Source organism: Neolamprologus brichardi, chromosome 3 (genome assembly GCF_056152115.1).
Source record: "Neolamprologus brichardi isolate AB-2024 chromosome 3, ASM5615211v1, whole genome shotgun sequence".
Classification (NCBI taxonomy): Eukaryota; Metazoa; Chordata; class Actinopteri; order Cichliformes; family Cichlidae; genus Neolamprologus; species Neolamprologus brichardi.
The window spans coordinates 44,251,351-44,276,749 of NC_142106.1; the positions used below are offsets into that span (position 1 = coordinate 44,251,351).

General features: G+C 40.3%; 1 protein-coding gene across 1 annotated transcript; it reads left to right on the forward strand.

Annotated features, from left to right (window-relative positions):
* Nucleotides 1-7,598: 7,598 nt before the first annotated feature.
* LOC118455588 (placenta-specific gene 8 protein-like) lies at nucleotides 7,599-14,588 on the forward strand. The gene is made up of 4 exons (XM_035915037.2): nucleotides 7,599-7,698; nucleotides 9,339-9,445; nucleotides 9,564-9,718; nucleotides 14,421-14,588. The coding sequence occupies exons 2-4, from the start codon at nucleotides 9,346-9,348 to the stop codon at nucleotides 14,586-14,588; spliced, it is 423 nt and encodes a 140-aa protein (XP_035770930.1). The 5' UTR covers nucleotides 7,599-7,698; nucleotides 9,339-9,345.
* The last annotated feature ends 10,811 nt before the right edge of the window (nucleotides 14,589-25,399 follow it).

Below are 25,399 nucleotides of genomic sequence, written 5' to 3' on the forward strand. Positions count from 1 at the left end.
ACATAATGTGTAATTTGTAAATCCCATAAACCCATATTTTATTCACATGTTTGAACTGAGAAAATGTACCATTTTATGGAAAACTGAATTCATTTTAAATTTGATGACAGAAACGCATCTCAAAAAAGTTTGTGCTGGTTCATGTTTATCATTGTGTAGCATCCCTTCTCCTACTTAGGCAGTCCATAACAATCTAGGAACTGAGGAGGCCAGCTGCAGGACTTTTGGCAGAGGAACGTTGCCCCATTCTTCTTAACAGTCTTGCGTCTGCACTGCAGGCAGATCAGTTCAACACCTGGAATCTTTCACTATGAAGCCATATTGTTGGAGTAGATGCAGTATGCAGTTCAGCATCTGGCTGTGAAGATATGTTGCTCTAAAACATGCAAATACTTTTCAGCATTGATGATGCCTTTTTAGATGTGCCTGCCTAAAAGGGCATAGCCTGCATTTATGAATGACACGGTGAACTGCATTCATAGATAGAGATTTCTAGAAGTGTTCTTGGGTCCATGCAGTGATTTCCATGAGAGAATCATGCCTATTTTCAATGCTGTGGTGCTCGACAGCCAGAGTATTACAGACATCTAATGTTGAATGTCTTCTTTGGTCTTCTTCCTTGCGCACAGAGGTTTCTCCAGATTTTCAGAATCTTTATATATTATATAGATGATATTATATACTGTATTTAAATAATGTATGTTTTTTCATTCAAATACATTAAGTTAAATTCTTTCTAAACAGACAATTTTTGTTTTATGGCAGATTCGAGAATCTTAATCTCTGCTTTCTGTATTTTGTTGTTAATAAGATATGTGCTTATAAATCATTGCATTCTGTTTTTATTTACTTATATGCAATAACCCAACTTGTTTGGAGTTGGAGTTTACATTCCCATGAATAGTAGGGTTAGTTTGTTTTCTCTATTTGTTATTGCAAACCAGTTAACAGGGGTTTGTTTGTTTGTTGCATTTACTGCTAACAGTTCATGTCATTAATGTATCACCCATATTTGTGTAAAGCCAGAAGTCAAGACTGTTACATAAATACGGTAAAAAACAGCTTATGTTTATGTACTGCTCAGAAATGTCAGTAATAGTGCAGTGGTTGTTAAACACCCATACTAATCTTTAATCTGACCAAATAGCCTCCTGTGGTGTAAACTAACAATTCTGTGGTTTTAAATGCATTAAAGCTCATGTATGGTGAGGATTAACCCCAGTGCAGAAAAGAAAACAATACTCCGGGTCACTTGCATTCAGCTCACAGTTTTTGAGTGGGTGTTATCTCCATGTTTATCACATTTTACAGGTGAGCCCATGCACAGTTGAGAGATTATCCAAGTAAAAAATTCTTAGACATGCCAAGACTGATCTGAAATACAAACTGTAGACCCCACATGGATACACACCGTCTGGGCAGCTATATAACTGTCGGCATAAGCGATCAGCAGACTCAGAGTTCCTCGTCGTCCCAACGAACACTTTGAACACTTCGGAGTAAGAAGAAACACCTTTGGCATCATGTCCAGGATCACCGCGGTAACGGTCTTGCTCGTCATTCTCATCAACAGCTTGTGCAGCAGCGCAGGTGCGCAACGATTATTCTTTTTCACTTTTTCTGCAGAGATGTAGATGTCACAGTTTTGCTCTGCAACATGGCTGTAAACAGGTGACTCTGTTAAACTGTAGACTGTGACACTGGTGTTATACAGAGTTGATGGGTCAGGTATCGCTGCTCCAGACTGATGTCTTATTTGTTATCTTCTTCCACTGCAGCTCCTTCCCATGGAGTATCTCTGTATATTCGCAAGTGCAGATGCACAGGTGAGTGACCAGTGACCACTTTCATCTTCTTTGTGTAAAAAAAATGCAAAACAAACAAAAACAAATTTAAAGACACAAAACAAATATCTTAGTTCGTTGTGTTGCTATGGGCGTATGTGATGGGGTTTCCAATTGAACATTTAGGGAATTTTAATCAAAATTTTAATAAAATCATTACTTTTTTATGTGCAGACAGTTTCAGTGACCAGCTGTCTTCTCTTGCAGAGATTTCCACAGGCAGGTTGAAGTGTCCCAAACCACTCGTGCCCACAAACTACAACGAGCAGCGAGATGTGTTTAAATGCGCCTGCAAAAAAATACAAGAAGAGAGTAAGTGAAACACAATCCCGTCAAGAGAGATGTTTCTCTTTCCTGTGATAGTATTCAGTAAATATACTGAACTTGTCATCATTTTTTTTCTTTTTTTGTCTTGTAGAGCGTTCAGATCTTCTGTGGTTCTGCCGTGTGATCAACAAATACAACCATGCTCCACTGCTCTGAGATAAACAAGTCCAGACACTGACTAACCAAACTTAATATCCTATTACGTATGACATTAATCTTGTTATCTAGATGGTTGTGATTTTTTCTGAAATTGTAAATAAAGACAGTTATTTTTTTTATTACATAGAGTCTCGTGTCCTTTTGTGTTTCCACATGTTTAACTGAAAAAGTCTGAGATTTTGAAAACAAATAAAAAGAACATTTTTAATATCCTATTATTCATTTTTTGACATTTTTTTTAAATATTTTGAAAGTTTAAAAACATGAAAGAGAAACAATTATTGTTATATATGATCTGGTCTCACTCTGAAATGTGTTCATAGATTTCACAGAGACAATGACATAAATACACTGATTAATAGTGAATCATTTCTATGGAGGATTACTTGTTTCCCAGCTGCCTGGCCTCCAATCTTCATGTTGAACTATAGTAAAAGAAGTTCAGCACAAACGTGAGAGTGGTTTCTATGTCATCCACAGTTAAACAAGAGATTAAACTGACATTTTTCCTAAATATCATCAAAGTGTGTGTTGCTTTAATGGCAGGAATACTTGTGAAATAAATGACTCATTTCTTCAATGCTGTTATGAAATCCTCACCACACAGGCAGGAATGTCCACTGATATATAAACTGATGATACCGTTCATCATCTTTTTTTTTAAAGGTTTGTTTTTTTATGCCTTCAACTAAAAACAACAATGAAACAACGAAATCGAGACACAGAATCACTTTTCACATGTTAGCCTCACACTTCCTGTTCTTGTCTTATTGTCAGTTACTGTTAATAATCAGGTCCTACATTTCTGAGCAGACATAATATATTTTCAGACTGCAGTATTTTTAATGCTACTGATTTCTGTTAGCTGTGGCCCCTGAAGAAGTAGACAAAAGTTTTGTTCGATAGAGGCATCGATTCACAACTTTATCTGCCAAGACAAAGAGAGATTCAGATATCAGCACATCAGCCCTGCATATGTGGACAATAGGACCTGCCTTTGCAAATCATTTTGTGTAACTTTCAAACTTAAATAGTCATTTTTTCCTTGATTTGAAAGCACTAATGAAAACAAATGACATTAGCCCATTGTGCCAACACAGGCACACTCTCTGTCACTGAATAGTGAAGTAAAACCTGTGGGTTATAAGTCCTTTTAGAGTTGAACTCCAAATCCTGCAGGTCAGCAGTGATAGCTGTCATGGGAACACAGAGGCTTGTTTTTCCAAACAATACGATCTATCTGATTTCAGATTTATAGCAGAACTCTGCAGGCAAAGCTCCATTTTGTCTCTAATGTTCATCAAAGGCTTGTAGAAGCAAGTCCACTCGGTGGTAGCCATCTTGGCAACAATTTCATGCAGTTTTTTCCAGCTAAACAAAAAAGAAGGGGTCATATCCAGAGCATTAAAACATTAAAACTCCATATATGGAGTGTCCACATCTAACTATCAAATAAACCAATAAACAGTCCAGTGCAACAACATGTCTGGCTCATTATCATTTTGATTGTACTTCCAAATGATTCTTTGGGTCTAGTGGGTCTTACACTAAACTCTCCTACACACATCTGTTCAGGATCCATTGAATCTCTCTCTGATGAAGCCTGGTTTTAAATTTACACCTCAGTGATGCCACAGTGCAAAAATTGTTGCCAGCACTCAGTTTTCCAACGATTTGGATAAGTTCTAAGATTTTACAGATGAATCCATGCAGAGCTGAGATAGCATCTGAACAAATAAAACAAAAACATTAACAAACAAGAAAACATCCCCCTTAAACATGTCAGGACTGATCTGTAAGTTCAAACTCCTCACACCGTGTCAGCGTGGACTCGCTGCGGGGGTATAAAACTCAGATCCTCGTCTTCTGCAGAAAAATCTGAACACGTCAGAGGGAACAGACGAACCTTCGCCAACATGTCCAGGATCACAGGGATGACGCTGCTGCTTATCATTCTGGTCAGCAGCCTGTGTGACAGCACAGGTACATACGAGGATCATTAGTTTTGAACTTTTTATGCATGGCTGTATAACTCTGTTTTACTCACCAACGGGACGATAACTAACTGACTTATTTTAAATGTAAACTATTGTGCACCACTTTGTCTGCCCGTGAGTTTGAGAGGAAATGTTATACGGGGTTGATGGATAATGTTTTACGTTCGTATAAATGATTTCTCACTTGTTTGCTTTTCTTTTTCACTGAGGGCAGAGTCTGTTGCTCAGTCTGGTGTAACCAAACAGGATATTCTCAGATGCAGATGCACAAGTAAGTTACCAGCAGTTTTGGCCTGTATGGCCTGTATTTGTATAGCGCTTTTACAAAACCCATTACAGTTTTGTTTGGTAATGTCATTGTTGCAGTTGTAACTGCAACAAAACACACAAACACCAACATTGCAGTCCTCAGGGCTGCTATGATGCTACATTGAAGTGTGTCCTATCTTGAAAAGTTCGACTGCAAATCTGTGCCGTTGTAAATGTTACCATGATGCCACATAGAGTTGGTTAACAGGCAATGACTGGCATGAAATGGTTTCAGTGACCACCTCTATTCTCTCTTGCAGAGTCTTCCAGGGGCAAGCTTAGGTGTCCCCAACCACTCCAACCCACAGACAGCAAAGAGAAACAGGCTCTGAAAAAATGCCTCTGCAGCTCAGGAAAACAAGGCAGTAAGAAAAATGCAGTCATGTTTGTTTGAGGTTCATGTTTACTGTAATAATGTTCAGTAAAGACATTTAAGTTGGTGTTGTTTAATTTTTGTCTTTTGTAGAGCGTCCAGAGCTTCTGCGATTCTGCCACAGAAGTGTGTTTGGGGCGGTTGCTACACCGTTCTGATATAAATCAGTGGAATCATAAACGAACTGGATATGAAATCCCATTTTGTATGATATTAATCTTTTTCTATGTTTGTGAATTTTCTACTGCTGTAAATAAAAAACTGATCTTCATCAGAGTTTTGTGTTCATATTGTTGTATGTATTATTATATTATTTTTTGGTTCCATCATATATTTACAAAAAATGAGATCAGTTTCAGTTCTTCCATTCAAAATTACATTAAAGTTAAAGGAAAAGGGAAGGATTTTCCCTGATGTCATTAAAGCACGCATAGCTTTGAAGCCATGTGATGGTTATGAAACTGTGGTTATGTCTCATCGCCACTGTTACATAGAATTATACCTTTTTGTCTCAACACTGCATTCTTTTTCATTTTTCTAATTATTCAGTTCAGTTACATTTTATTTCTATAGCGCCACAAAGTTGTCTCAAGGAGCTTTATACTTTTTTTTAACAGGATATAGAGTTATTCCAGCCTGTCCCCCTTTTCAGTTCTCATCTTGTTTCTTCTTGTCAGTTCATACTGTTAATAGTCAGGTCGTATATTTTTAAAGAGACGACTATGCAAAAGGTTTGAGGCTCCTCTCATTTCTTTACATTTTTCAAGGAAAAGAGGAAATAGTCATAGTGAGTTGAATATATGTTCAAACATAGGTGGGGACACAATATATACTTGTATACAATATACAAGTCAAATGAAATGAGTCAAAACCAGATGACAATTCTAATGAGCTTGAAAGTCAGAATTTGGTGTGGCCGGTTTTATCCTTCAACACAGATTGAACTTTGTTGGGCAGCTTTCTTGTAATTTCTTTAAGTAGTCTTCAGGAATAGTTCTCAGGCTTCTTGAAGGACATCCAAAGCTCTTCTTTGGATGTTTGCTGCCTTTTGTTCCATTCTCTGTTAAGATGATCCCACATTGAGGTCCAAGCTCTGGAGAGGCCAATTCATGACTGATACTCTTCCATTGTGTGTTTCTTTCTGTCCAGGTAGGCTTTGACTGGATTAGATCATAATCATGTTGCAAATTGTCAATCAGTTTCTTTCCAGATGGCCCCAAAAGGTTGATTCTGTTCATCTGGATCTAGCATCCAATGAACTGTTTATGGGGTTGGGGAAACCTGCAGTCAGCTGAGACTGAAGAAGTCTATTGGATGATTTAAGAAACGTTTCTCCCACTGAAAACGCTACGTCCAGATGAACAGAATCAACCTTTTGGGATTTACTTACTTAGATGATTGAGCATGCATCAAGACTTTCTAGATGCTCATGCATGCTAGATTAACCCTGGAGAACCAATGGGGTCAGATCCGACCCCATTGGTTTACTAGGGAAACCATGGGGTCAAATTTGACCCCATGGGTTCTCCAGGGTTAAAGACTGACAGTACATTTCAATGTTTATAATTCTGTCAATTTTAAATAGCACCAACACCACTGTCTAAAATGCAGCTCCAAACCATGACAGAGCCGCCACCGTGTTTTACAGATGGCTGTAAAACCATGTTGTGCCTCTCCTCCCCTTTTCTGTTCATGCTAAAAATTTTGTTGCATTTGTTCAACTACATCGGACAGTTTTTGCTGTGACATTTAGATAGTAGAGTCAATTTCACCCCATGAAATTGAGGATTTTACTGGAATTTTGCTTTCTAAGTTTAAACTAAGAAAATAGGTGTTTCCCAAAATGACAAAGTCTAGCTTTGCTTTATTTCACAACTATTGCGTTTTGGTTGTGAAATGAGAACATTACTCCGTGGGCCTGTGAAATATTAAGTACAGTATTACAACAGATCACCACAGTATAAAACACAATATGAGACTGAGTTATTTTTAGTACTTTCTATGTTCTATGAAAATATTAATGTCCTTCTCACCATTCCCCTCTCTTCTTTTCTATCTATTTCTTGTCAGTTGTGCTGTCAATAATCTCCATTTTCTTATATTTTTCATACCCACCTATTCACTGCCTACGAGGAATGTCACCTCTTTTAATCTCTTTCATGATCATTCGTCTCAGCTTTAGCCCTGATGCAAGAGAAGAACAGGTTCTTTGTGATAAGGGTAAGCGTCAGTGAATGGGCCTTTCCTGTTATCTGTTTTGCACACTTCAACAACAATGAGAAATCAGATATCATAGTGGAGTCATTGTTTGTGGTGAAATGGTTTATCAAGAAGAATTACTGGAAACCCTGTTCGGATGGTGAAATTCCAAACTACAAATTTTCTAAATTAGAGGTGTGTGAGTTATGCAATCGTTTTATTTTACACAGCTTCCTACAAATGTTCATGTCTAAACTACTTTTTACACTTTAACCAACCTCTCACTGGACTCAGCACACTGCAGGTCAGCAAAGCAAACTGTCATGAGAACAAAAAGGCCTGTTTGTCTCGTTTCACCCATATTTACACCAAAACATTACAGTCAGGTGGTGACTTATGAGCAGCATTCAGATTTGTAAGTAAAATAGGGAAGAGTAAAAGAAAGAAAAAGAGTAGAGCAGAAAACTTGGCTTACAACGGTTTGGATAAGGTGAGTCATCTATTCTATCATGTCTGGTTGAACATTTCCAGACTCTCTGGAACAGCGATGTGAATTATTCCTCAGACGGAAGGCTGCCTGTAACCCGGTCTGCTCTAGTGGAATATTTTATCTCCTCAGAGACTGAAATGTGGCTGAAGAGATAAAGCTAAATAACAGCTTATGTTAGAAGACAGCAGTGTTTAATACTTTAAAGAGTGAGGTACAGCTTGCTCCTGAGGTCACAAACAAAAAGTTTGCTAGTTTGTACATCTGTACCTGTTTTTTTGTTTGTTTGGTTTTCTTGCTGCTGTGTAGAGATGTTAATCTGTGTGGGTTATGCTGGGGCAGAAATAAACAAAGTAAAAATAACTCATTGCTACAATAACTGCAAAAATGTTCACAGGTGTTTATTTTCCTAATTCCTAAGCTATTGATAATATAATTTCATTTTTGAATGAGGGAATGTCTCATTTCTGATGTGAACTCCCAACTCGGGGAGTTTTATACTTTGTGGATCAGGCAGGGGTCGGGGTGGAAATCCTGGTGACCCTGAGCCTGGTTTCTGGTTAAATCTGGCTTTAGGAGTATGAAATATGACTTCTGGTAGAAGAGGTGGTGAGCAGGAGTAGGGAGACTTGTATTTGTCCAGTTTGGTACCTGCAGATTGGGTTTTCCCCCCCACTGGATTAGAGAATTGCTTCTGTGTGCCTTGGACCTGGAACCTGGAACAGGTCCTGACTGTCATTTGTGCTCATGTGCCACATCATGTTTGTACTCAACCTTCTTGGAGTCCCTGGGCAATATGTTTGAAGGTACGCATGATGGGGACACTATTGTTTAGCTGGAATGCTTCAGTGCTCACATGGAAAATGACGGTGTGATTGGGAGGGAAGACCTGAGTGATCTGAATTCACGTGGTGTTTTCTTGTTGCACTTCTGTGCTAACCACTGTGTGTCAATTAAAAACACTGTATTTGAGCATAAGACTGTCCATATGTGCACTTGGCACCAGGATGCCCTAAGACACAGTTAGAGTGGACAAGGACAGCTGCCCACCTCAAATTAGAGAGTATAATTTGGTGGTAGAAAGAATGCTTCAATGATCTCTTCAATCCCACTTACACACCTTCTGCAGTGGTCCAGGATGAATTGAACCTCATGTTCAGAAGGAGCAATGCAGTCCAACCACCCTTTGGACTGCTCCTCACCCTAGGGTGAGGAGCTTGGTCATATGGGAGGGGTTTAGAGTAGAACCAGTACTCCTTCACACTGAAAGGAGCCAATTGAGGTAATTAGTGCATCTGATCAGGGTGACTCCTTGATGCCTCCTTGGTGAGGTGTTTCCTACCATGTGCTACCAGGAGAAGGATAGAGGGGAGATTCAGGATAGAATCTCTCCACGACGGTGGCAAGATTAAATCTCTTGGTTGGCATGGGAATGCTTCTTCAGTGTCCCCACAGATGATCTTGGGAGAGGAAATATCAGGGTATCTCTGCTCTGACCCAAACTTGAATAAGCAACAGAAAACGGATAGATGGACTAAACTTCAACATGTAATGAGCATCGCCAAGGAATGTATTTGCAATTATAATATAGTTCTCTTCTTATCTTTTATCTTCTAATGTTAATCCACTTTTCTTTTCAATAGTTCAACAATGTTGCGACAGGTGGTACAGGTTCAGCCACAGAGCACGGTTCAAGAGGAAGGGCAATGGAGCACTGGTCTGTGTGAGTGCTACAAAGACATGGGTGACTGTAAGTATATGAAATTATTACATTGTCTTTGCTGATCCCCAGTGATTGACTGATAGTTGGATTGAACTCTTATTACCTGTCAGTGATTTAATATAGTGTATTTATGTAATCTATGCAGGCTGTTTTGCCCTGTGCTGCCTCCCAGTCTTTACCTGTAAAGTGACCAGTGCAGTGGGAGCTTGCCCATGCCTACCTCTGCTGGACTGTATAGGCTGTGTACCACCAGCCTCTCTTGCCATGAGGGCATCTGTCAGGCAGCGATATGGCATAAAGGTACTAGAAAACAGCATAACTGTTGCCCTTTTTAGAAAAAAACAAAAACAAACCCATAAAATTGTTTCCTGATGAAATTCTGAGATGTACCACACTCAAATTCACATGAGATTTTAAAATAAAACCTGTGAGGTCTAAGCATCTCTAATCCCACTACCCACATAGCAAGCAGGTCTGACCCAGATCTGGCATCAAGCTGGCACTTCTGACTGATCAGTGTTATGGCAGGGTGTTATGTCAACCAGATGTGGGCCAGGTCTGGCAATGATGGCACTATTTATGTTCCTATTTTCCTATTTTAGTTAGAAGACCCAAATGCCATGTTGCAATACTATACTGCTATGGTAGCCAACGTTTCAAATGCAGGGTTGACAGGTTTGTGAGTGTACACTTAGTGACGGTTTACTCACCTTTGCTAGTTGGTGGCTGTAGCTCAGGCGGTAGAGCAGGTTGCCTACTGATTGGAAAGTTAATGGTTCAATCCCTGGCTCCTCCAGTCTGCATGTCAAGAGTGTGAATGTAGTTAGAAAGCACTCAGTTTAGAGAAAGCGGGTGAATGTTGTATGGAGCACTTTAAGTAATCCAGGAGAGTAGAAAAGCTCTGCATAAGAGTCAGTCCACTCACTGTCTGAATAGAGTTTCATTGTGTTACTTTTGCACTATTATGTTCCGGCACATGTTGTTATTAGATGGCTTGATTAAAGTAAACATTAGGCTGACATATGGGGCCAGAGCTGAAACTGTTCTGGGCCAGCACAGTATGTCTGCAACTGGCCCGTGGCTGCACACAACTTACACATGGCCCACATACCGCAAAGAATGACGGCCCTTTGGTGGCCCAGATCAGGTTTGCAAGAGGTAATTCACACATGGGCCAGCACAGGACCACCAGTGTGTCTGCAACTGGCCTTGTGCTGGCCCATGTGTGGGCCACCTCTGGCAAACCAGGTCTGGGCCGCCAAAGGGCCGTCATTCTTTGCGGTATGTGGGCCATGTGTAAGCACATTGTGTGGGCCAGATCCGGCCCATATTAATTTTGCTATGTTGGTAGGGGCAGCTGGCTTCTCTGAGCCTCACCAAACATTAATAATAGAATTAATAATAAAATTAAACATTAATGACAAACAAAAATCTCAGTATATGTATATTTGAAACAACTAAACCTCCAGTAACACTTACATAACACTTACATAATACAACCTAAAAAAAATATGCACAAATAGATATTTTAGTTCATGTCTTCCAGTCAGTCTCAAATTTCGAACTTCATAGCCTAAGGCGCTGGAGGAATTGCGCCTTAGACTATAAAGTTCCAAGGTTGGTCTTTGTAGCAGTTTTGTAATTATTTAATTCAAGTTCTTATTTATTCCAGTGTTTGGGCTTAAATCCTATCCAAATCTATTTTTAATGGACAATAGAGTGGTGGCAAATGTTTTTTCTTTCTTTTTTTGAGGTAGAAATGACTGTCTTTGGCTGACAAGATGAAGTGCTAAGCTAAAGTTATAACTCAGTGCTAGCAAGCTTTGGTTTCATAGAGACAGTAACTATTTACTGCTAAGATACAGATAAAATACTAGATACTCACATTTTAGTGAGTCCAGAGCTCCAGAGGTTGCTGCTTAGTAAACACAAATGGTTAGTTAATGAAAAGTAACATTTTGCTAATGCTAATAAGACTAACAATCACATAGAAAGGCTACATGTCTACTTATCCTGGACACTACAAGGTTTTTAAATTCCCCTGAAAAGACTGACACCATGTCTTCCAAAATATATTTTCCCATGTGCTTCACTGATGATAATATTAGAAACTACTATCTAAAGCTGGGGAGCTGCTTCACACGAGTTTTAGCGAGGTTTGTGATTAAATGCTAGCTAGCTTATCATTTTTTCAACCCAAAAAACCACAATTTTATTTTTAGTTTTTGATATTCACAGTATTATTTGATGTCTGCTGTCAGCAAAAAAATGTCTCAAAGTTAAGGGATCACTGCTATACACAAGCATCTGTTATTAACTTTGTTAAGACTGTATTAATAAAACTTAGCTGTTCTGCAAAACAGGTGCCACTTCTGTACCATGTAGTCATATGTGGGTCTGTATTGTTGTATAAGTGGGTTTCAATGTTTCCCTCACTTCTTCTGTTGGCCGTATTTAACAGGATATAGGCATATTGTCTGAATAAATCTTATATGTAACTGCCAGTGAACAAAACTGACCATGGTCTGTTAAAATTCAGTGTTGGCACCAACACTGATGTGATTAAAGCTTTTGTCACAGTTTTCTCAGTGAATAAATGATAGAGCCGTTTACCACAGGGCTCTTCCATGTTCAGTTTGGAAGACAAGTTAAACTTTACTCTAACTGTTAGCAATTATAAAGTCTTTCATTCAAATGAAGGAATCTATCCCTGTAGCTGTAGTTGATGTCATGATAAACAGAATGTGACTGATTGCTTCCCGATGCAGCGCATTGTGCCCCCAGCTCAATTACAGAGAGCTGCTGGGCCTTTGAATAATTCTGACTGTAGCTGAGGAGATTGAGGTATATAAGTGATGAATCACAATAACAGCACACAGGAGAAATAGATCCAACGTCACGACGTGCTATCGTAATGACACCAGTTATTACTTGAGCAACGCAAACAACATTGTTAGTCTGTGCGGTAACATTAGATATTTGTTAATTATTAAATAAATAAGCGTGCATAACTGCTATGAATAACCAAATGAATAAACAACTAAGTACTGAATTGCTCCGGCACCCACCTACTGCCTCACTGCTGTGTTTGTCCACACTGAGCACTCATCCACCTGGATATGTGAACACAGACTCCTGATAGACATCAGGTCGCCGTCACTGATCAGTGCTCAGCTAATATGAAACAGCTGTTTCCCATGCAAACAACAAATGTTCAGTTTGATGTGGGATAAGGCCAGCCTGTCCTTTCTGGGACAGTGAAGAAAAGGAGAGATATGGTGGGAGTGGTTGAAGGCCAGCAAGGCAGATGCTGGAGCGCTGCCATCGGAGAGAAGGAGGTGGTTGGTAATGTTGGCTTTAATGGAGGTGGAGTGGGCTGTCAGTGGCTGTCAATACCGCAGAGCATGAGCTCGGAGGGTGCCAAAAATTCTTATGAAAACAAGTCCCGGCATGTAGGCTGTTTGTGAAACAAGGCAACTATTCTCTCATAAGAGAAAAGAGATAAGGCCTTAACGGTACATACCATGAAAACAAAACTTCCTTACATACTCTGACGTTCAGGGCTATCTTTCTGTAAAAATTAAATATATTTATCCCACTATGTTTCTTCAGTTACCCCCAGTTTCACTGTTCATAGACATTCATGGTTCCCAGAGAATCACTGGAGTAGACACTGGTGATTACCAAGGCCAGCAGGATTTCTTGTAGTGCTGCTATGAGATTCGCATTTTAGATGAACTGTCTAATAAATGGACTCGCATGGAATTTGGTACAACATGTTCTCATTATTTTTTGGGCTTGAAAGTGAAATATCTTAATTTTTATCTGATGTATTGCCAGGGACTTGTCAAAATACCCGCAAAAGTCTTTCAACTGCGGAAACACATCAAACGTGGCCGAGCTGTTGAATTCTCCAGTTTTTCTTTCACTTGTCTTTTATCATTAGCATGACGATGATGTCGGTAACGGTTTATGGCTGGCATGAGCATGAGCTGGCAAGTCTTCTAACCAACCATATTTCTTAGTGTTAAAAAGGTTTAGTCTGCTTTGCTGACTAGAAACAAAGAGTTGAAGGGAAGACAAATGCTCTTTTGGAGTTTTTCTGTAGGAGTACAGTGTACTTTCCTCCTTTTGTCAGTTCTGTACAAAAGGTTTGCATTGGACTTCAAGAACTCTGGCCCTAATCTATGAGCACATGCAACTAATAGATCACTTGATGATCTACAAAGCAAACTTGTTTAGCTGTATCCATAAACCACAGCGGTGCACAGACTAATGTATCTGTTAATCAAAACAGAAGAACAGGACTTCATTTACCAAAACTTCCCCGACCCACACAAAACTTCCAATTAGGCCTAATATAGTCTGTCTGTTGGTAAAGGTCATATTACATCATAATCAAGCCAAAATGAAGTTAGAAGTTTAACTTACACAAGGCTAGACCTGCTGTTTAGTGAGGAGTGATAGTAGGGAAAGAAAACCGACAGAAACTGGCCTCAAAGTTGCTGTGCTGACTCAGTATCACGAAGGGAAAAATCACATGCCGTAGCTGTGCATGGAATGAACATCGGCTGTTTTGCTGTTTCTCAGACTTTATTGATTTATCAAATCTCACCCACCAGCATTTTCATCCTGACATTACTGACACGTCCTTTCTCTGTTGCTATGAGCAAAGACTTGGCTGCAAGAAAGCCGGTGTCCTCAGAGAAAGGATTCTCACTGAAACACAAGAACACTTAGTACTCATGCACTGACAAAGATACTGCCTGCTTTTATCCACACTACATGCATTTTTGAAATCTGGCCTTCTTTGTCAAAAAGAAATGTTGCAAAACTATAGTGTAAATATTTGACTCTATTTGTAGTCTAACTTTAAGTAATCGTGCTGGTTTACTGCAGTACCAATCTGCTGCATGCCGTTTCTTTCACACCTAAATGCAAATGTTCACCTTTTGTTTGAGCCTCCCACTTGCGTTCAGGCTTCTCTTCGTGTGTCTCACAGGGGAGTGTGTGGAGCGACTGCCTGTATGGATGCTGCTGCTATCCGCTATCTTGGCTCCAGATCTCCAGAGAGCTGAAAAGAAGAGCAGCATCCCACGCCTCTTCTTCTTCTTCTTCTTCAGCCAGATACACCCATCTAACATCCCTGCAGGGGGCGCACTTGGTCTAGACACATCTAAAACTGACTTTCTCCCCACAGTGTGTCCTCCAGAGTACAGGAGTTGATTTAATCACATTTCCTCTGCTCTGGAGTCACTCCCAGTTACCTCAGAGAATTCAGCAGGCACACAATGAGTCCTGCGGAGAGGAAAGTTCAGTTTGTCCCAAGATGAAGTGAAAGAGCTGAGATAAAAAGGCATTTCAATATCAGAGCCGGGGGCTTTGTGTTCCTTTGAGTAACTACTTAGATTGTGAGATTATATTCTTTGACTGGTGGAAACTAATAGAGCTCAACTCTACAAACAATTTCTTTTCAGTAACCTTAGAAGATATAGTTTCCCTTATGATGATAAGTGTATATAAGAAAGGGTTCTTCTCTTTCCTAATGGTAAGGTAGATTTGGGGTTCATTTAGCTGGCAGTACTTCTGTGCACATAGCGAGTACTATTTATGCACATTGCTGTATTAATGTAGCATTTTTAGTGAAGTGAAACTTGTTATTGTTCTATCCTTTAATACATGCAAGACACTACAACATACTGATGGTGTAAGCCTTATAAATACATATATGGATATGTAAACACTGGACATTGTTATCATAACGTCACCATTTGGTTTCATGACTCATTCGAGGTGAGAAGTTCACAATGTGCATCTTTGTTTCTTTACACCTTTTTAAGTGACAGACACTTGTGAATCACAAGGAAGCCACACGCTAATGCATGCTTCAGTTTATTAGCTATTCTACTCTAAATCGGGCCATAATTTTACAAAATGAACACCATACTGCAATGTTATATCGCAATGTTATGTACAATGACATGGATTTTATTGCTTGAGAAAATGTCTTTATAAAATGTTATTATGGGTTTCATGCAAAGAGAAGAGAGCTTTTATCTACAGTCCTAATTTAATGCTATTTTTGACACCATCTTCATATTAAGTGCTCACAACACAAACTACACAGAACGTTATTTATGAGCAAAAATGCATGTGTTTTTGGTTAATAATGATTATATGGTAATGCTGTTTATACTGAATGTACATATCAAGATTTTGAGATGAAACCATTCATCCATCCATATTTGTGTCTTCTTATCCAGTTCAGTTTGGTTTAGTGAGTGGGCTGTTGGGGAAGAATTGAAGAATGTCAAATATTTCCATTTTGCTTCTGTAAACTCTTTGATTATTCACTGTAAATATTCAGTTTCACCGCTAATATTCCATTTCCTGTGCATATCTATTTAGCTGATCTCTGTGTCGCTGCTAAATATTTTGTGTTGGATTGTTTCAGTGACTCGTAATAAATGCTAAATGTTGTAAAGCTGATTTTAAAACAATAGTGTGATGTGAATCCAAGGAAATGGCCAAGTCAACAACTTGTCAGTGAATTTGATGAAGAACACTTGCAGTATTCAAAATATGGGCACGGAGCCACATGCCACTGCTCCGCAGTACTCCTTTGTTCTACTCTATATCCCTTTAAAGGTTTAAACAAGTCCTTTTTATCAGCATTTTACGCGTAAGCATCAACTTTGAGTTGGATTTTACCCACATGCTAAATCAGCATAATTTGAGAAGCTGCTGATTTAGCAACTCTCGTTCATGCATTTTGACCTTTAAGTTTTTCTGTATGTTTTGTGGTGGGGCGTGGTCTGCGGTGCCGTGCAGGGAGGGCGGACGCACCTGCACGGCATCCTTAATCACATGGTTAAAAACACAGGGACTCAGGGGCTGGTGTGTGTTGTGGTGTGACAAATATTGAATAAAATGGCTCAAACCTATGATCCCTGGACTCGCCGTGTATCATTCACACCACATGTTTCTATTTAGGTACACCAGTTCCATTTAAGAGGAACATTCCAACCTAACCTTTACCCTAAATGGGTTACTGGGCGATTAGATGTTAATGTTAAGTTCTAACTATTTCTGATGAGGAGGAGGAGGGTATGAATTAGTGTACTTCTCTGATTTACTCACATTGCCACTGCCATGTGTGAACACATAGCATTAAGGTTTTGAGGGCACCTTTGCCATGAGGTGAAGCATCCACCAAAGATGGCCAGATGGTCATTACATCCCCGGGCCTCTGTCATGACCTCTATAACCAACCTGTGAGCCTCTGGCATCTGCAGCTGTTTTAAGGTTCAGTATAAATACACGATCAGAACATAAACTGAGTGCAACTGAGTGAGGTAAACAATAACTGTGTTTACTTTTAAAAGGTGTAAAAGATCAAAAGGAGGCGTTTGCACATATCTAACAGCTAAAATCTCATTGATGTGTACCGACTGCTTTGTTTTTTGGTGCCTTAGGTGTCAGGTAATGCCTTTCATGCATTACCTGTAAGATAGCAGGAAAAGTTTGGGAGTATCTGCGTTTGTCAGTGATACAGTATTGAGGCGCAGGTTCATATGACATTTATTATTACTGAGGCTTTTTTAAAATAAATAAATGGCACCGTAACTGCGTCAGTACTTAGCAAACCATCACAAAAGTCACAGCTGCTTTCACGGTTTATCTGATTTGGGATCAGCTTCGACGTGTTCAGTCTGTTTTTACTTTCTCAGATTCCGTCTGAGAAATCTCGTGGTTGTTTCAGAGGGTCGTACTCCCCTCTGCACTCTACTTTTGTTCCAGGCGTTTTTGTTTAGATTGACTTGGACTATGATTAATGACCACAGCCAAGCAATCAGCTGTGTTATAGAGCTGTTATAGCTTTGAACATGAACTATTTGATAACATTTGTTTCTTCTGTATATTTAACTCCCTTGATCCTTGCCCCTAGCTCGTGTCTGCACAGGGAACGGTATGCAATAACTGCATGTACCACTTCTTTCTGCGGGCCTTGTACATGGTGCCAGATAGCAAGAGGGAGCCAAATGAGGAAGAATACCATCACTTTTGTCAACATGTCCCAATATGAATCATTAACAGAGACGTCACTACCATCATTCATGCTATTTGAAAAAAGCAAGGGCCATTTAGATGGATTTCTAATTCTGCTTCAAGCATGACACTTCTTAGAAAAGGATTAAAGATCAGCACATGACAGCCATAAATCATCAACATGGAGTTCAGTTGTTATATACACCTATACAGCCTATGGAGGCATGCTGGTAAACTGATGATGACTATTTATGTGCACACATTTGCAGTTGTTGTTGGTTTTTTTTTAATGTATTTTTGCTTTGCTTTGTATTTGCTTGATTCTTAGAATTTATTGCATTCTTTAAAAGTATATGGATGGCCCTTCAGCTTGTGGTCTCTGCTCAATGTCTTGTTATAACTGAATAGCGATTCCAAAATGAAAGTTGGACCAAAATCTGGGATGTTACTTTGACATCAGTTGCAGGTGCAGGTCCGACACCTGGATTCTTATTAGACCTTCTAGCAAGAGAAATCCTTGTATTCAAGGATTACTTTTTATGCCTATTTATCAGTGAGAAAATAAAAAATAAAAAATAAATAAACAAAAAAATGTAAAAGTGTCTAAAGAAAAAAATGAAAAGAACAAACATGCACAAACTCAGTGGCTCAAACACAGTACTTTAAAGATTTTGATGCTTCACTTCATGTTTAAGTGTTAGCATTCCTGAGTTTATGATCTTAACAAAGCTTGGATAACTGCAAAAGTCTAGTGTGTTAGGTTCACCATGCAACAAATAAAATGGAATTTAGATGAGCAAAACAATAATACTTTAGTGTTATTTTATGTGGAGGAGACATTTTTTCATAGCCATGTAGTAACCAGAGCACCTTAATTACCTAGGAGATAAAAGCCACTGACATCAGGACCAGGAAGCTCCTGACCATGCACGGAGGGTTTCACCACAAGTCCAGCACTCTGAGCCTGTATGCTAAGCCTCCAGCTGCTTCTCTGTCTGCAAAACCGCCCATGAAAGCATTTCTGTCTCCATCTGCTGGATGTGCTGCAGCGTGCTGCGGATGCCAGATGTTGTTCGTCCCATCGCACCCTCTGCATGATTCTACGTATATTCAGACAGATGCCTTGCACCTTTTCTCCCTTGAGACATTTTGTGTCTCTACTTAGGGACACGTGACAGCTGACTATATCCACAGGCCACATCCTGCTTTTAATCCTGCTCAATCCTTCCAGTATTTTAGGTCTCTGGGGTTTTTTTTATGATATTGAAATATCCAAAACACATTACTGGATGTCTTTGTCTGGATATCTCATCTCAAAAATCTGTTCTGGCTTGCTCAGTATACACAAGCTGATGCATATTTGGTTCTACTTTTGGATGTGAAAGTAAAATTTTATCAGTTTTCCTAATCCAGGAATATCATCCTATCTTTTCCATGGTATGAGATATGTAGTGCTGCCCAAACCTGTTAGGATGTCATTTGTGAGAAGACGAGCGTGCACACGGAATACATGGATTAACATGAATGAAAGTGGTCTAAGGAGTTTGCAAAGAAAAGAGTCTGGACTTCCTTAAGTTGCTTGAAGACGTTTCACCTCTCATCTGAGAAGCTTTTTCCGTTTTAAGGTCAAATGGCAGAGAGTCCCAGATTTAAACCCCGTGGGAGTTTCCCCCCAAAGAGGGACAAAAGGACCCCCTGATGATCTTCTACCTAATCGCTTGAGCCAAGGTGTGAAAACGGGTGTGGGTCACAATCAGCCAGGGTTTCGGGTGAGCTCATTGTGAAACCTGGCCCCACCCTATCATGTGATTTCTTGAGGTCAGATGGCCCAGGATGTGAGTGGGCGTTAAGGTGTCTGGGGAGGGAACTCAAAACTGGATTATAGATGGCAGACAGTTGGTGTCGTAAACCACCGCCTCTGTTCAAAGATGGTCGCTCACAGTGGACATAGATGGCTTCTTTCACTCCTCTTTCAAACCATCTGTCCTCTCTGTCCAAAATGTGAACATTGGCATCCTCGAAAGAGTGACCTTTGTCCTTTAGATGCAGATGGACAGCTGAATCTTGTCCCGTGGAGGTGGCTCTTCTATGTTGTGCCATACGCTTGTGAAGTGGCTGTTTGGTCTCTCCAATGCAGAGGTCTGGGCATTCCTCACTGCACTGTACAGCATACACCACATTGTTAAGTCTGTGTATTGGAGAGGTTCACCTGACTTCTTTATGAACGACTTAAAGAAGTCCAGACGCTTTTCTTTCCAAGCTCCTTAGACTTAGACTTGACCTGGATGACTGAGAACCTTCACAGACATGAAGGAAAGTGATCGTGCCTCAGAGATAAACAGCATGTGTTTGCGTGCTAATTTATCAGCTAACACTGGAAAACTTAGTTAGCAAGCTGCATCTGCGCTAATTACAGTTAAAAAAATGGCTCACCAAACCTGAGGCACAAACCAGTTGTAGCACACAGTGTACTATGTTATTTACAATAATACTGCCACATAAATCCCAACACCACAAACGGTGAACCTGCCCGCTTGATGACAAGAAATGACATGAACCAAGGTCGGGAAATACAGGTTGATATATTTCCAAACATTCGTCTCCACAAACTTATTAGAAAGGACCTGTATTCACAACCGCAAGTTTCAAACGCTTTTCACACCTGACGTTAACTTTACTAATTTCAGTGGGAAAGACATTGCTTGGAGAATGCATAGGTTTGTTTTCGCAGATTGAGCTAACCAGAGACCGAATCCCAGCGCCTCGTTAGTTCTTCCTGCCGTACACATGACGAACCACATGTGATCACATTGGAGCAGTGCTTGCAGGTTAATACTACGCTTTGGTGTAAGTAGAATTTACATGCTTGGTAATGGGATTTATCTGCTGCTTTATGCAAAGCTTTTTCTGTTGTGGACTTCGGAGGTTGATTCTACTGCTGAAGCCTGATCTGCACATAAACGGAGCTTGGAGCTTGTTCTCTCCTCAGATGAATGGATTTGTGTTCTTTTCAATTCTTCAGAGCTGCATACTGCACGTCTGTACGTCTGTGGGCCACCTATACCTCCAACTGACTCCTGCTCTTTGGCCCAGGTTTATGTAACTCCACAGAGACAGAGGATAGGTGGGGCAGGCTGTGTTTCACTGATATGACTGCTGAACACTGAATCAGGCTGTTATTGTAACTACTTTATTATTTTCCCTCCGCTGTGTGACCTTGCTGCTTCCTTCTTCCCTCGTTCCCTGAAACACCCATCTCACACTCAGTCACACTCTTGTGTTCTACAACTTTGCTGCCTTTGCAAACATTAAAGAAACATTATTCTGCCCCTTAAACATGGGTCTCTTCTACTTTAATGTTCCTCACAGCTTCATTCAAACAGTCCTGTTCCTCTCCCTGTGAAAATGATCCAGAGTACTTGCAGACATTTTTGATTGTAAATGTGCGTAACTCTGTCACATTGGCTGTCTAATCAATCAGCTTGGGATGAGCTCGAGGGGCCTTAAAGTATTTATGCTCTTGCTTCACCTGAGCAGTGTCCATACTACCAAAATATACAATCTCAGCCAGCTTTTCTATCAAACTGTTGTTATCATCATCAATAATATAATCTGAATCTATTTTTGGTCATTTTTTTAGGCCCTATATATCTCGAACACCTTGAAATGTCAATATTGACATAGATTAGCAGTTAAGGCTGAAGAAGTAGGGCAGGTTGTCGGTAAATTTCAAGGTCAGTATTTCAATACCTGCGTCCCATCTTTCAGTTGCACATAAACTGCATGTATGAAACAGAACAATGTGTGTGTGACTTAAAGAATAAAGTGTTTTGTCAGTGTTTTGATTGGTCAGTAAGTCCAGAATGCACTAACTATATGCAGTGTTGGGGAGTAACGGAATACATGTACCGCCGTTACGTATTTAAAATACAAATTATGAGTAACTGTATTCTGTTACAGTTACCGTTTAAAAAGGTGGTATTTAGAATACAGTTACTTTGTTGAAATAAATGGATTACACGGCAGTATTTTCCTGTTTCATATTGTCGCGGGTCAGGACTGTTTGGGTTTTGTTTGACAGCTACGTTCTGTTGTTCCAGGCGGCAGCATTATGGTTGTCATGGTTACAGGGTGACGCTCTCTCTCTGTGATTGTGTGTTTCCTGGGTGAGAAAGCGTGTCACTACCCGATCTGTAGCAGAAACCCGATCGGTACCACGCATGTGCGAACGGTGTCTACTTCCGGTCAAAGCCTTTTACGATAGTTACGGGTCAGAGTATCTGTTAAGATGTTAAGAATAATAAGTATATCTTAAAATGTAATGCAATAATGAAGCATTTCAATATAATGTAGACAAAAACGAAAAATAAAAAGATAGTTACGGATCACGATTCCCCGATCCTTACTGCGCATGTGCAAAGTCGGACTGTACAAATCGGGTCTACCCGATCTGTACTGCGCATGTGCAGATTTTTTCTTCTTTTTCTGTTTCATTTAATGGCAGTTTACTCCCAAGTGTACGAAGATACAGCCACCTGCTGACCGAGCAAATGAACCGTACTTTTCGGAATTATAAATCCATGGAGGCGCACATCTAATTCACAAACGGTTGGGTACAAGATGTGGCCGTTTTTAGAGTAGAATAGAATAGAATAGAATAGAATAGAATTAAACTTCATTGTCATTGCACATGTCACAGGTACAGGGCAACGAAATGCAGTTTGCATCCATCCAGAAGTGCTTTAGCCATGATATAGATATATTACAATATATATTAGCAATAATATAGATATGTAAGTATATTACAGAAATGAGTCTATTATGGTATGTAATATGTACACGTATAAAGTATGTTATTGTGGCACACCCAAAATGCATGGCCACTTTTGTGTTAATCACTTAATTTAATTTATTTAATTTGTTTATCAGTTATTTTCTGTGGCTATTAATATTCAAAATGACTTTGGTAACATGACCAATTTAACCTGTATATTATTTTGTCACATGACCTGTACAGAAGGTACAAAAAAATAGAGCAACACCTCAGGTGGAACTATTATTTTAAGGCAGGTGCAACCCAGTTGCTTTAGGGGATGGACTTCCGCCCACTATTCCGATGCAATCTGAGAGGCAAACCGAGTGCACTGTCTTCATTGCTCCTGAACTTTACCTGTATTTGCAGGTTAGTACCTGGTAAAAAATACTACCACTGTTTGTTACATAGCAATGTTTTATCTCCATGCTAAGTTGTAAAGAAGTAAGACAGTACCTGTAACACCTATGGGCACAGCCGCACGTTTGACCCGCATCAGTCTGAGACAGCGGGGTCAGGCTACGCAGGCCGCTAGCAGAAACGTCGCGGTAATGTTTTGTTATTGTGGGTCGTAGCGCCCAGAGCATTGTCTTGTAGGAAGGTCATTCATATAGATTTCTTTTCTTTTCATTATGAAGGTTGGTACTCCCGCACACTTTACTATTTCATATGACGTTTATGATACAAAGATGTTTTATTGTTAAAGTGTCATTGAGGTTTGAAAAGTATAAAGCTGTTTAATATGTGAGTGTTAATGACATGTGAAATAGAAAGAAGTTGCCCATGTTATGCAAAAGTGAGTTTCATCTTCAGTGTGCTGTAAATGATGTGTGTTTATTTTTGCTCAATTTCAGTATTCAGAACCGGTACAGTTGTCCACTTTAATTTCAACCAGATAAAAGTGTGGTTTGCTTTAAATACAGTTGTATATTGCTGTAAATTCACTGTAGATCACAGTGGCTTTCAATTGCTTAAGCAAGGGCATGTATGTACTTTTGTTTGACTTTCACTGAGCGATCACATGAAGCACATGTAAAATAGTGGAAAGTGTAGAGTGTGAATCCATTTATTTTTCTACTTGTGACTTTGGAAAATGGAAAGATATGGACACTGGGACTGAAAGAGTCATGCACACATATATATTGTTAATGTTGTTCATGTTTATTGAAACTTGAATAAGAGTTGCAATCTGAGATGCAAACCGAGTGCACTGTCTTCATTGCTCCTGAACTTTACCTGTATTTGCAGGGATTTCTTCTTTGTTATTGTGGCACCATTCCTGGGGCCCGTAACATTATGCATATGCTATAACTATAAGTATGTACAGGCTGTAGTGAGTACAGGCTATGTACAGGCTATGAACAGGATATAAATATGAAAAAAAACTATACAGAATATGAAATAAAGAACTATACAGAAATATGAGATATACAGCTATACAGAAATGGGAACTATGCAAGTTGTAAACAGTTGTAGAATTAAAAAATATCGTATGAACACACAGAACTATACAGTAGTGCAGTTAAGAGGCTATATAAAGTGCTAGTGGTTGTGAGTGGTGGTTCAGTCCATGTTATTATTGTGTGTTTGAGGGTACAGTTGTCCATTGTGTGTGTGTGTAGGTGGTTGTGGGTGTGTGTATGTCCACTCCATGTTTTAACGTGGGTCAGATGTCAGGAGTCTGACAGCTGTGGGGAAGAAGCTGTTCCAGTACCTGGTGGTCTTAGTCCGGAGGCTCCTGTAGCGCCTCCCAGAGGACAGGAGGGTGAAGAGTCTATGTGATGGGTGACTGGGGTCTTTGATGATTTTCCCAGCCCTTTTCAGACACATCTTCCTGCAGATGTCCTTTATGGCAGGAAGTGGTGCTCCGGCGATGCGCTGGGCAGTTTTCACGACCCTCTGCAACACCTTCCGGTCCGAGGCAGAGCAGTTCCCGTACCAGACTGTTATACAGTTGGTCAGGATGCTCTCGATGGTGCAGTGATAGAAGTTCACCAGGATGTCTGAGGACAGGTGGTTGTTCCTCAGAGTCCTCAAGAAGAAGAGGCGCTGGTGAGCCTTCTTGACCAGCTTGGAGCAGTTGGTCGTCCAGATGAGATCCTCGGAGATGTGGACTCCCAGGAACTTGAAGCTGCTCACACGCTCCACGGCCGTCCCCTTAATGTAGATGGGTGGATGTGGGTCAGCATTCCTCCTGTAGTCCACGATGAGCTCCTTGGTCTTCTCAGTGTTAAGCAGCAGGTTGTTTGTGTCGCACCACTCAGCCAGACGATCTACCTCCTCCCTGTAGGCGGCCTCATCGTTGTCACTGATGAGGCCAATCACCATGGTGTCATCTGCAAACTTAATGATGGTGTTAGAACCATCGGCAGGTCTGCAGTCGTGGGTGAAGAGGGAGTAGAGGAAAGGGCTCATCACACAGCCTTGTGGTACACCGGTGTTTATTGTAATTGTAGATGAGCAGTGGTTACTGGCCAAGGACAGGTTGAATATGTCTGTGAGCACTCCTGCAAGCTCCCCAGAACACGCTCTGAGAACACGCCCGGGGATGCCATCAGGGCCTGCAGCCTTGTGGACATTGATCCTGCTCAGCACAGCTCCTACATCAGTGGGGGAGAGAGTCAGAGGTTGGTGGTCTGGCGTCACGTCTGCTTTGGTTGTGGTTGTGGGGTTCCCTCGCTCAAAACGAGCATAAAAGTTTTTGAGCTCGTTGAGGAAGGAGACATCAGAGGATGCGGGGGAGGGTTTGGTGGTCCTGTAGTCTGTAATGGTCTGGAGTCCTTGCCACATGCGTCGGGGGTTGGAGTTGGAGAAGTGTTCTTCTACCTTCTTTTTGTAATGGTGTTTGGCTTTTTTGATACCCTTCTTTAAGCCTCCACGTTGTGAGTACGTTGACCATATGACCAAGATACAGCCAGAGGTTGCACATAACATTGACTTCTCCTCAGCAGTTGCCCCAAAAATTGCTCTAAATGAAAACATAAACACACCATCTGCAGTGAAAGGCAAATTCCACTTGCTACTCTGGAGGAGTTGTCACCGATAAGCTACTCCATAAACAGAACATAGTTCTGCTGCATCACACATTAGGATATTTGTTCTAATTTTCTATGACCTCA